The sequence below is a fragment of the Rhinopithecus roxellana genome, chromosome 13, assembly GCF_007565055.1.
Source record: "Rhinopithecus roxellana isolate Shanxi Qingling chromosome 13, ASM756505v1, whole genome shotgun sequence".
Lineage (NCBI taxonomy): Eukaryota > Metazoa > Chordata > Mammalia > Primates > Cercopithecidae > Rhinopithecus > Rhinopithecus roxellana.
In genome coordinates this window covers 83,480,031-83,493,193 of record NC_044561.1, presented here as the reverse complement: position 1 = coordinate 83,493,193, position 13,163 = coordinate 83,480,031, and the positions used below count along the sequence as shown (strand labels likewise).

The following is a 13,163-nucleotide window of genomic DNA, read 5'->3' as shown; positions in this document are numbered from 1 at the left end:
AACTTTGCTTTCATTTTACTCTATGGATTTGCCTCCAATTCTTTCTTGCGTGAGAGCCAAGAGCCCTCTCTTGAGACCTGGATTGGGATCCCTTTCCGGTAATGCTTTTTCTTCAGATTAACTAAGGATTCATACAATATTTTAAATAATTAAATAATTCATAAACATGCAACTTGAAAAGTTAAGGGCCCATGCCATGCACAGTGGCTCACGCCTGTAATCCCAGCACTGTGGGAGGTCAAAGGAGGTAGATTACTCGAGTCCAGGATTTTGAGACCAGCCTGGGCAGTATGATAAAACCCTGTCTCTATGAAAAATACAAAAATTAGCCAGGCATGTTGGTGCTTACCTGTAGTCCCAGCTACTTGGGAGGCTGAGGTAAGAGGATCGCTTAAGCCTGGGTGGTGGACGTTGCAATGAGCCAAAATTATACCACTGCACTCCAGCCTGTGTGACTGAGAAAGACTGTCTCCAAAAGAAAAAAGAAAAAAAAAATGTTAAGGCCCCAATAATCCCACACTCCAGGGATAATCGCTGACTCTTTTAGATTCTGAAACAAAGATGTAAGTTAAAAAGTAGAAAGAATGTATCCTTTTCAATGTCCCTTCCTTTTTAGAACCTCCTCTCTTTTGAGAACCAAATCTTTGGAGAGGGAGATGCAGAGTTATATAAACACTGTTCAGGTAATTTCTAATACATGGAAATAGTTAAGTATCTACTGATATTCTCTACTATCTTCTGGGATGGCTATGCTATGGGGCTTGAGCAGGGTGATGTTACCCAGTATCAGCAGCCACTAATAAACAAGAATTGCCATCATGATTATGATGATTATTTTATAGCTCAGACCCCACAGTAAAAAATTGCACTTTTCAAATCATTTACACATGACACTCACCTCTACCTGCCCTGCTCAACAGAGGAGAGAAACAAATTGCTGAGTTGCCAGCTCTGGGCAATGCTTCCAGAACCAACACAGCTTGGTTTACTTTAAAGGGCAAATAACTTCATTAGAAATGACATTTTCTTGGCTAGCCGGTCCCCAAGCTTGCAAAAGTGCCCCACGAGCACTTGTGCTCTCTGCAGCTGACTGAAGCAGCCACTCAAGTCTCTTGGGACCCCGGGATGGGAGGTCAAGTCTGTCAAAAATGAGATAAGTCCATGTGTCCTGACGGTTTTCTTTGATGAGTGGCTGTTTTAAAGTGCAGCCTCCCCAGCACTCTCTCTTCCTTTTCCTGGTTTAGCTTTTCTCTACGGCTTGAGTACTACACATTCACCTTGTTTGTCTGGTTTATTGCCTCTCCCTCCACATTAGATTGTGAGTTCGCAGAGAACATGGGGATTTTTCTGTTTAGTTCACTGCTGTAGCTCCAGTGCCTATGACAGTGCTTGGCACATAGTAGGTACTCAATAAATAGTTTTGAATAAATAACCCCCAAATTCATTTCTACAGTAAAAGATGTTTTTCTGGGGAAGGGCAGAGCAAAATGGCCCCCAAGTTCTGGAAGAGACTGAGCCTCTGGGACCATCTATGGTGCAATGTGGGCAGAGGAAGGATGTTTTCAAGAGAGTGGGTGGAAGGGGAGAAAGGAAAACTTGACAGGAAGAAAGGAGCAGAGGTCAGGTGTCTTCAGCATTTGCCTGGCACCCTTTGTCTATAAAACTGGGTTATTCTGCGGCTGAAAAAGGAAGAGAAGAGAAAGGAAGATGGGGCCAGGTCTACCTTTCTGTCCACCTTTCCCTTTTGCCCATGTATCCAACCTCTTAGGAATTGCTGTCAGCTCAACCTTCAAAATAAATAAGAATCCTACTACCTCTCTCCACCACCCCTGCTCTGAGCCTGCTACCAGCCACCATCTCTAGCCTGAACTATTTCAATCGCCTCCTGGCTTATTTCCACCTCTACCTGGACAATGGGCTCTCCAAACAGCATCAGACTGAGTTCTCAGCAATAACAGATCAGGTCATCCTCTGCTCAAACCCTTAAGGCTCAAATCCCACCTTCCCCGAGGACGACCCTGACCACACCGGTGACCTGTTTAATTCTGTGACCTGCTCCAGACACAAGCACTCTGGGCCCCCATATCCTTTTTCTTGTTTTGCCTGTCACCGACCTCTTCCAACACCCCAAATAATTGACTTAGGGATGGCCATGGTTTACCCTCCCTCTCTCACCTCTTGCCCGCAGGACTTTAGCTTCCCCAGGTGAGGGAGACTTTCGCTTTGTTAAGGACACATCCCAAGCATTAGAACTTCGCCTGGCACCAGCAGGCGTTCAATTATTTATTTAATGGGTGTCTTGGAGCAGAAACAGAAGTGCAGAGGGCTGTTTTCCCGGGATCTGAGCTGATGATAAATGATAAATAAGTCTTGGGATTTTAGAAGGCAGGAATCACGAAAACCAACACCAATGAATCCAAGTCTCCCCTGCTACTGTCTGAAGTGGAACAAGAACAGAAATAAGGTTTGCTTTCTTTCCGCTTCGCCGTTCTGTTTCTGCCCGTAACAACGGTCTCTCTGACACCTTTGAGGTGTCCCTTTGTCTCCTTGAGGTTCCCTCTGTGACACCGACTACTTTGTAACTCTAACACTGTCTGCAATTAATTCCCAAAGGTGAGGTCCTCGTGGGAAGTGGGAAAACCCGGCGAATCACCAGGGACGCGCCTGATTCCGAAAAGGCTGGATCCTGGCGGGGAACCGACCCCGCGGCTCTCGCGTCCCCGCCTGCCTGCGAGGCCTTCTGTGGGGTTACAGAGGGCTCCCAGCACCGAGCCAAACCGCGTTCCAGGCGGGGTGGGCGGGCCCCCGGCCAGCTAGGCCGAAGCAAAACAATCCGCCCAGGCGTCCAGAGCGTGTCCAACCCTGGAGAACCTGCCCCGGGACCAAGAGCCGCAGCCAGCTCAGGCTTCTGGAGTGGGGGCCCTTCCAGCCACAGCGACAGATCCCGGGATCTGTAGTTGGGCGGAGGGGCTCGTTATGGGAAAGGGGTGCGTGCGCGTTTGTGCTAAAACAAGAAAGGCAAGAATCTCCGACAACAAAACTCTGGTCCTCGCCTGGCCGGGGAGCGCAGAAGACGAGGGCGGCGGCGTCAAGGCGGGTCAGGGGCCGGTCCAGCCAAGTTTGCTCCTGCTTAGATAAACTTTTCGATGGCAGTTTTTCCTGGTTGCAGCCTGGGTTCCTTGTAACCGGGTAAGCGTAGCGGGTGGTTGTCAGGAGGGGCGGGGGCTTGCGGTACGAGGGAGTGGAGGGATGGGCCGGACCTGGGGTCGCGCAGGCGCCTTGGTCGCTGCCTCCGATCCTATCACCCCCGCCCCATCCCCTCTGCGAGCTCTGGAAGGTGGCTGGGGGAGGGGGATGGCTCCCTACTGCCGAGGGACGGCCCGAGGCAAACACAAAGCCCTTCCCTCCCCTCCTCCTCTTTCCTCTCCTCTTCCCTCTCCTCCCCTCCTTTCTCCCCCTTCCTCCTCTTCCTCCTCCTCCTCTTGCTCCTCCCGGGCGGTGAAACCCAGCCCCGCGCTCATCTTTCGGGCCACCGGTCGCCCCCGCCTCCGGGACCTGCGGGGAGGGCCCGCGCGAGGTAAGGGGCGGTGGCAGCGGAGACCCCACCCCCTGTGCCCGCACCCAGAGCCCGGAGAGGCTCCGGGCACGGGCGGGGCTCTCTGGGGTTCCAGACGCGGGTGCTGCCGCGCACACTCTCTCCCCAATCCGGAGGGGACTTGGGGAAGACAGCCAGAGCGCGTCCTCGGGGATCGTGGGGGCGGAAGCGGGGAGGGGGATCAGGGAGTGGGGACAAGGGGCAGGGTGACATTCCGGAGCGCGAGGTGGCCGCTGGTCCCGGCAGGGTCACCGGGTGTCCTCAGCTGACCTGTGCGGGGCTGGGGTGAGGGGCAGCTGGAGGGCACTATGGCTCGAGGGAGGTGCGGGTGTGCGTGCGTGTGCAAGGGACGGAGTTTGGTAGGGACCTTTGTGGAGTTCTACCTGCAGGGCTGCCTGTGGGGTATCAAGTGCTCCCTGCGCCTGAGCGCGCGGGCCAGACCCGGTGTCTCACAGCTTTGATCTCCAGCGCGGACCCCACTGGTGCGTCCAGCCAGTGTGCAGGGCAGATGCTCCGACCGGAGATTTCCTCCCCCGGGTGGAAAAGCAGGAGGGTTGTTGTGTTGTGTCCGGGCAGGGGGCACTTGGGCTGTTGCGGTGATTGATGGCTGCACAGCGGACGGAGGAGGAGCCCCGGATTCCTGCCGGGAAGGGACGGGGCCACTTTCCCACTTTGAGGCCTCCCCGCCCCCTTCTGGGCTTGGCCTCCACCCTTGGCCTGGGCTCCCACCGGTTCCGCGTCCACCCACCGGCGGTGGCGCGCCCCTCGACGGAGCGGGGACAGCAGGATTTGCAGAAGTTCAGCTTTAAAGCCTGTGATATGTTGCCAAGAAATACAGGGCAAGATCGGTCCCCCGGGCCCTGAGAGGCGCCTCTCTTCTCACAGCTCTCAAATCCCTGGGGTTTTCCTAATTCCGCAGCGTAGCCGCCCTTCCTTGCGCGGTTTTGGGCACATTGGGGTTTCTTAGGAACACGGTGTCATCAGTAAGGAAACATCAGAATACTCTTCGACCAAAAGGACTGTAAATACCGAAGCAAAAAGAAACACTTGCTAGGAGTGCAAAGGGTTTACTGGGAAAAAAGAAACACACAGGGCAGCACTCCATCATTAAGATAAATAGTATTTTAATACGATCTTTTTAACAAAACCAAATTGAATGTAAAAAATTCATGATAAGCAAAAATCAACATTTTAAATAAAGGTGGGTGTTATTAGAACCCTGCTTCACAGGCCGAGTGCAGTGGCTCACGCCTGCAATCCCAGCACTTAGGGAGGCTGAGGTGGGCACATCACTTGAGGTCAGTAGTTCAAGACCAGCCTGGCCAACATGGTGACACTCCATCTCTACTAAATATACAAAAATTAGCTGGGTATGGTGACACGTGCCTGTGGTCCCAGCTACTCGGGAGGCTGAGGTAGGAGAATCATTTGAACCCAGGAGGCAGAGGTTGCAGTGAGCCGACATTGTGCCACTCCACTCAGCCTGGGTGACAGAGTGAAACTCTCTCTCTAAAAAAACAAAACAAAACAAAACAAAAACCACTGCTTTATTGTTCAATGGGAACAATCATATCCAGTTTCCCTTCCCCACCCTCCCCATTTGTCTGTTCCCTTGCCTGGTGGTTTGAGAGTTGACAGTGGCATGCAACAGATTGAGCAACTCTGGCTTCAGATGTAGTCATGTTCACTGACTGCAGAGCTTTTATTAACTTTTTACCTAATTCAAATATGGGAGGATGTTGTCATAAGTGGATATAGAGGTACTAATTTTCCTTTTTGCCTCAGGCTCTAATATTGCCTCTGGAATACCCAAAGTGTGCACTCCCATGCTTTGGCACCTCTGGAGAGAGCATCACAAGCTAGGGATTGGTAGGGTCCTGGGACAGCGAAGGGCCCTTGCTTTTGGAACTTGGGAAGAAGGCTGTTGACAGGAGCTTTTGGGTTTGGAGGCTTTCAATAGCTGGAGGCTGGAGACATGGGGAAAACCAATCTGCTATCAAGACCTCTCTTGTCTGGAAACATTCTCCTTCAGACAGTTCATCAGAGCAGAGGAGGAAACTGAAACAGCCCATGACCTCTAGTGTAGGGCAGGTGGGAGGGAGCTTGACTCCCAGGATGGCTATGGCACGTGCTTATTTAAAGTTAACTTCACAGCAGCACTCTTATCCCCACCCAAGGTGTCCTGCCACATACCTTATCCAAAGTCAAGGGCCACTACCCACTTCAGGACTTCCACTTTCCAGAAAGAACCTCCTCGCTTAGCTAAATCCTCTTCCTCTGCTTGGAGGACACAGATGAATCAGGTATCACAGATGAAACACAGGGTATGCTACCCTGGGAGGTCCATGCTCATGTGACCCATTAATGGGAGGCCCATTCTTCACATACTCTCCGTGTTACAGTGTTTTGACCTTGTGCCCAACTCCCCTTGTACATCCAACCTTCCTAATGATCCTTCAAGAATCCTAATAGTTTCAGCAAGATTTTCCTGACCCCGTCCTGCTTTCCCTGGTAAGACACCCCCTCACCACCACCAGAATTCTTTGTGTGTGTGTGTGTGTGTGTATCACTTAAAGCAATGCAGTGGACCTCACTTGCCCACTGTCTGTAAGCCTCCCAGGGTTCAAAACCAGGCCATAGCCCTTAAGACCTACCAGTAAAGGAGGGGGTGTTGAATGAATGAATTAATGAGCAAAAGTATCCCTTTGTCAAGGCATTTTGAGGAGTTGCACAGCAAGAAGTACACCCTCAGGACTGAAATGCCTCTGAAGAAAGCAGATAACATTTTCGTAGCACATTATAAAATGGCTTTACAGATAGTATCTCAGCCGTTCCCACCACTGTAGTATTCATTGCATTTTGTAGGTGAGGAAATGGAGGCCTAAAAGTAGTCTGTCATTCTGCCACAGCACAGTGGACTTGCTAAAAGCGAACCTGCCCAGAGGCACACTCCATGCAGTGTGTATACAGAGCAGGATTCACCGAGTTGTGTTTTAGGATGCAGTTTTGCTAAACAATCACTAATGAGTTACAGTGATAAAATATGTTAGGGAAATGCTAATGTTAATCTGATTTTATGGCAGGACTTTAAGGAGTCTTTATTATTATACCATATATTGGGACTCTCTAGAATGACACCATAGTATGGGATGCTTGCCAACTTTATTTGGCCACAGAACACTCTTTCTCATGAAGCATCTTCTGGATCCATTGTTCCAAGGAATTCACCTTGGGAATTGTTCAGTTCTCCCAGAATCTTCTAATGTCTGGGTCAGCTTCCAAGGAATGTTGACTCCAAGTAATATGTGGTATTTTGGATAGCAGAAATGTGTATTCTGGACACTAGAAAAGCATAATAATCCACCCTTGTAAATTTAGAGTGGATTGTTGATCTGTGTATCCAATTAACTCAACTAGCTTCCATGCATCCGATTAATATGAGTAGGTTCTTCGGGTTTGATCAGACATGATCTGAGGGAACCCCAGCCCCTGGAGAGCACTGCTTTTTTGCTGCCCAGAAGCCTTCAGATCTCAACCAGCCTTCCCAACTCTGAGAATGTCCTCAAACACAGCTCTGTAGATGGGGTGCTAACTTCAGGGTTCTTGTCCTGAGATCACTATTTCATCTTGGCTAGTTACATCCATTGAGTGAGAAAGTACTCCTGCTCAGTGAATTTTCAGTTCTCTCACTTCCTGTCTCCCTGGGTGCTGGCCAAGTGAATTCTCTAGGGTGTCTAAGTGCGTGTGGACATTTACTTATGAAAAGGTAGCAACCGTCACTCTCTGGGTGTCTCAGACCCGGAACAGAGGCCTGCTAGTAGCAATCCCTCCTCATAAGAGCTGCAGCCGCCGTTCGCAAACACCCATCGTTTGAAATGAGGTATTTTTAAATTAGAGTTTGCCTTCAATCTACTGTTAGAGCACCTTCCACAGACCAATAACCTCAGCTATTGAGGCGTTATTGCAATTAAGGAGATGAAGTGGGGAAGTTGGAGTTAGAATTTCAGGGAGTCAAAGGAGTATTGTGGGCTAATGGAGGAGCCTTTGGAAAGTGATCAAAGAGGCATGGTTGTGCAAATTTAACATTCATCTGCAGACATTTCTAGGTCTCCAATGCTGAGCAAATATATCTCAAGATTTGTTTCGTAGATTTTTCCAAAGCACAAAAAGTAAAAAGTCTCATTTGGAGATATGTATTAAATAGGGTGGTGTCACAGAAGTCAAGGGAAGGAGTGTTTTGAGAAAAATGGACCTATCAGATGGGGCGGGATGGGGAGTGACAAGGGGAGTTGAAGAAGAGACTAGAAGGCTGATGAGTCATTAGGCAAGCCATGGAGTTCAAGTGTGTGTGTGAGCATGCACATGTCATCGTGCTGTGTGAACAAGGGAGAAGGTAGGGAGGAAATACTGAGTGTGATTTATTTATTTATTTATTTTGAGACAGAGTTTCGCTCTTATTGCCCAGGCTGGAATGCAGTGGTGTGATCTCGGCTCACTGTAACCTCCGCCTCCCGGGTTCAAGCGAGTCTCCTGCCTTAGCCTCCTGAGTAGCTGGGATTACGGGTGCTTGCCACCACACCTGGCTAATTTTTTGTATTTTTAGTAGAGACGGGGTTTCATCATGTTGGCCAGGCTGGTCTCAAACTCCTGACCTCAGGTGATCCACCCACCTCGGCCTCCCAAAATGCAGCGATTACAGACATGAGCCACTGTGCACAGGCCTAAGTGTGATTTTTAACCTGTTGAGTTTTAAAGTCCTGGCCAGGTGCAGTGGCTTATGCCTGTAATCCTAGCATTATGGGAGACTGATATGGCAGGTCACTTGAGGTTAGGAGTTCAGGGCCAGCCTGACCAACATGGTGAAACCCCGCCTCTACTAAAAATACCAAAAAAATTAGCTGGACCTGGTGGCAGGCCCCTGTAGTCCTCGCTACTTCAGAGGCTAAAGCAGGAGAATCCCCTGAACCCAGGAGGCAGAGGTTGCAGTGAGCCAAGATCACTCCATTGCACTCCAGCCTGGGCAACAGAGACTCTGTCTCAAAAAATAAAAAATAAAAATAAAAAAGATATATATGTATATCAGCACAGAGAAGTGTGGAATGTCAGCTGAAAGTGTGACTAGAACCACACAAGTTAACACAGCCACTAGCAAAATCACTCAATAGCATAATCACATAATGAATGAGTGAATGAATGAATGATTAAATGACACTGTTTTTCTGTAGCAGAAATGGTTTTTAAACTCACTAATGGTTAGGTGAAAGTTTAAGCACACCCATTTTGTAAAAGAGTCTAAGAAAATAAAATTGGATTTTTTTTTTAAGGCTGTAGGCATTCCAGCCTGTGTGAGATATCTTATTCTGGTCAAAAATCTTTGGTTGTAAGAACCTCCATTACTAACTTTGAATTACCCCAAAAATTGATGGTCCATGCTTGAGAGCCCCTGATTCAGTTTGATGTAGGAAGGGCTATAAAGGTATGCTGGTTTGTTTTAAAAATCATCCTAAGAGTGATTTAAAAGACATTGCTGGGTTTTATAGTACCCAAATGAGAAATGAATCTGGGAGGTGTTCTAACTCCTACTATGAGTGTATATCTCATTTTTATTTGATGATGCCATCTGGCCAAGTGATAGTACATGGAGTATTAATACATAACTCCCCACTTGCTGAAAATTCTCAAAATCTGAGTCATTTTAAAAAGCAAATTTGGAAACATTTGTATTTTTAATGAGTGAAGTCTTTTTTTAAGTAATTTAATCCAATAAGTTGGATAAAGAGATTTTTTGTTTTTTATGTATCTGATTTTATTTGGTAGATCAGGAATTCAAAATTTAAAAAATAGCTAGTTTAAATAGTTAGCTAGATGAACTTTAGTTGTTAAGAAATTGTTACAGATTTTTCCCAAATACTGAACTCCCCCATTGCATTTTAACTATGGCTTGATTATAAGAATACTTTTAAAACATGAATGGAGGTAGATGTCTGTCCTGTGTGGTAACTGAGGGCAGCTGCACTAGTCAGATTGCATGGAAACCTTTGAGTCTCGGAAAGTCAGCCAGGATCCCACACCAGGAGTTGAGTGCTGAGACCAGCCACCTTGTCTGTGCAGGACCTAGCAGTCCCGGTGTGTCTGACTTCAGCACACCCGTGTCCGGATAAGGGACGTGGAACCTAAACGCTCATTGTCTTGCTGTCCAGACTTTACTTGTTTAAGTGCTGAATGTTTATTGCTTCAGTGATATACATTTTGTTATACAAAATCTTTAACCTTTTGCTCCATCAAATGTTTGTGATTTTTCTTAAAATTTCCTTAATGGCGCCTCTGCATAGAAAACCTTTCCACTTCCTCAGTCAATTACCTAGCCTTTTATATTTTCCTCCAATGTTTCTGCTTTCAGTTTTTTAGATTACTATTTAAATTCATTTGGGATCATTTGGTAAGCAGTTTATAAAGTAGGAACAGAAGTTTATTCTTTTCTCCCCATAGTTTTCCCCCAGGTCTAGCATCATTTGGTGAATAAACCTGCCTTTCCCCAGCTCCATAATACATACAAAGTATACTAGGAAGGGCAAGTCCCACTTCACTCTCTGCCCTTTCTTTTCTGTTTTTCTTTTTTTCTTTTCTTTTTTTTTTTTTTTTTTGACAGAGTCTTGCTCTGTTGCCCAGGCAGAAGTGCAGTGGCATGATCTCAGCTCACTGCAACCTCTGCCTACCAGATTGTATTTTTAGTAGAGACGGGGTTTCACCATGTTGGCCAGGCTAGTCTCGAACTCCTGACCTAAAGTGATCCGCCTGCCTCAGCCTCCCAAAGTGCTGGGATTACAGGCGCGAGCCACCGTGCCTGGCCACTTTCTATCCTTTTATCTTCTCCCCCACCCCCAAATTTTTTTGGCAAATTCACTCATTAATTCTTCCAGTGAAATGGTATTCCAGGGTATTTGTTTGGAATTATATTAAGCCTAATTTGCGAAGACCAGAAAGAAAGTTTACAATCCTCTTTTTCCGGGAAACCATGACACTGAATTAGAGCCAGTGGGCATTGATTGTATGTGTTCAGGCCACATGTGCACACTGATCCCTGGGGTGGCTGGTGAGGAAGGCACAAACCCAGATTGGACAAGACCAGCTTCTGGTTTCAGCTCTGCTGGGAGGTGTGGGATCCTGGCTGGTCCAAAGATTCATTTGCACTCATGTGTGCAGGCGCTCCTTTAAGATTCCAGGCCTAAGGGACCTCGCAGCCTAGCAGGGGATACTTAGACTGGGAAGGGCAGGACAGTGTGGTCAGTGCTTGACTCGAGAGACAGACATATTTGTGTTGAGTTTGAATTGGAAAACCCCTAATTCAAGTGCTTTGTTGCTGTCCTTTGCAATGGTTTTTCTCCTTGACAATTTAGGGATCCCACAAAGTCAGAGGCTCTTGTCTTTTTAGAAAAGGTATTTATCGGCCGGGCGCGGTGGCTCAAGCCTGTAATCCCAGCACTTTGGGAGGCCGAGACGGGCGGATCATGAGGTCAGGAGATCAAGACCATCCTGGCGAACACGGTGAAACCCCGTCTCTACTAAAAAATACAAAAAACTAGCCGGGTGAGGTGGCGGGCGCCTATAGTCCCAGCTACTCGGGAGGCTGAGGCAGGAGAATGGCGTAAACCCGGGAGGTGGAGCTTGCAGTGAGCTGAGATCCGGCCACTGCACTCCAGCCTGGGCAACAGAGCGAGACTCCGTCTCAAAAACAAAAAAAAGAAAAGGTATTTATCCCTCTTCCTTTTATGAAGTAAGCACAGGGACCTTGGGGGTGGGATGGAGTGGGTTTAGGAGATTCCTCTGGCTCTCTGCTAGACTAATGTTGCTGAAGGAAGGAGACTTCATCCTCATGGATGGCAAGACCCTTTGGAAGGTTTCATGGCTTTTGAGCAAAGGAGCCTACAGAGGGAGGGAGGGAAGGAGGGACAGCCAGTGGGGCGGACTAGGCACAGATGGGGAGAATGGTCCTCCTAGGTTGACGAAGGTGCTTTATTAGGGTGGCTTCTTCAAAGCTTCTTATCCCCTCCGTCGGGTGAGGTCTGACATATGAAGTGACAGTCAGACAGCTCCCTGTCCCTCCCCCATGGTGGAAGCCCGCTCCTGGCCATCTGTCATGGGGAACCCACCCATGCTCTCTGTATTCCGGGATTCCTGCCTTAACAGATGGTGTGTGTTCCCTATGACAAACACTTTCTCTGGGCACATCTCATACCCCAGTTTTCCCTAATATTTGTAGCTAATGTCTTTCCCTAAACCATTTACAGGATGACCTTAGACTACATATATGATCTAAATAATACAAATAACCTACTACACTTTAGTGTTGGTTCAGGCAATCTCCCTGTTTTAAACTGTGCTTCCATGGGACCTTGGGATCAGAGGTAGAGTAATTTCAAAGAACGGGGCTAGGAAAGGGCAGATTCAAGGTTGGTTCCCAGGCCGCTTTCTATTCAAGGACAATGTGGTTGCATACAGAAGGGGTACTTCATCCTTTCCTGGGCATCAGAAAAGGATTCACAATGGAAGGGATGTCTAAGCTATGGTGGATGGAATCACCAGTGTTAACTAATAACACATGGGTTCCAGGCAGGAGCGGTAAGTGCAAAGAGTGAGAAATAAGCTGGGTGTGGTGGGTCACACCTGTAATCCCAGCACTTTGGGAGGCTGAGGCAGACAAATCACTTGAGGTCATGAGTTCGAAACCACCCTGGCCAATATGGTGAAACCCTATCTCTACTAAAAATGCAAAAATTAGCTCGGCGTCATGGCAGACACCTGTAATCCCTGCTACTTGGGAGGTTGAGGCAGGATAATTGCTTGAACCCAGGAGGCAGAGGTTGCAATGAACTGAGATCACGCCACTGCCCTCCAGCCTGGGCAAAAGCATGAGACTCCATCTCAGAAAAAAAAAAAAAAGAAAAGAAAAGAAAAAAAGAGTGAGAAACAAGAGAGGCTTGGAGCACCTAGGGAAGGAACGTGTAGTTTGTAGGGGCCAAGGGAAAAGTTCTCCTTCACCTGCTGAAGGTTTGCTGTAAAATCAACTCAGAAAAGGCAGGTTAACTGGGGAAAAGGCATACAGATTTACTTAAAGTGTATACAGAGGAGCCTTCAGAATGAAGACCCAAAAATACAGGGGAAGTTGTGTTTATGTTTAGGTTCAACAAATATGGACAGCCATGTAGAAATGTGACTGGACAAAGAGTGTCTGATTGAGTGCAAACAGACTGCTTGGGGAGACCCAGCAAGGCCTGTCTGTCTAGATTCCTCCTGGTCTCTCTGAGCAGATTCCTTTCTTCCAAGTATGGAGCCAGACCCTCTCTGCAATGCACTCATAACCTACAGTTAGTCACAGCAGGTCAGACAGTTTCTTTATGGCCAGTTTTTACACAGAATGGTGGAGGGAAAGTTAGAGCAGTAGGTTTAGGTTTTGTGGCTGGCTCTGGGGAAAAGAGGTTATGGGTCCTATGACCCACTTTGAAGGAGCATTCTAGTTTCTCTGGCTAGCCTCAGGGAGGATGTGGCTGAGACCAGAGGGCAGAAGGCC

At 47.9% G+C, this 13,163-nt stretch overlaps 2 protein-coding genes across 3 annotated transcripts in view; one reads left to right on the top strand and one right to left on the bottom strand.

Annotated features, from left to right (window-relative positions):
* Positions 1 to 2,841: 2,841 nt before the first annotated feature.
* Positions 2,842 to 3,808, bottom strand: LOC104667443 (the record flags this gene model as incomplete). Its single annotated transcript, XM_010369857.2, has 2 exons — positions 3,556 to 3,808; positions 2,842 to 3,341 (listed from the first exon to the last, which is right to left on the bottom strand). Coding segments are annotated over exons 1-2 (753 nt in total), but the record flags the coding sequence as incomplete, so codon positions are not given.
* The window catches only part of RIN2 (Ras and Rab interactor 2), a 250,694-nt gene continuing 240,588 nt past the window's right edge, over positions 3,058 to 13,163 (top strand). Inside the window, exon 1 of one of the 2 annotated variants that reach the window (XM_030915634.1) lies at positions 3,058 to 3,189. The gene's annotated coding sequence lies outside the window, so the exon portion shown is untranslated. Of the gene's footprint in view, positions 3,190 to 3,396; positions 3,578 to 13,163 lie in introns of those variants that run through there. The other variant, XM_030915635.1, reaches the window with a different exon arrangement.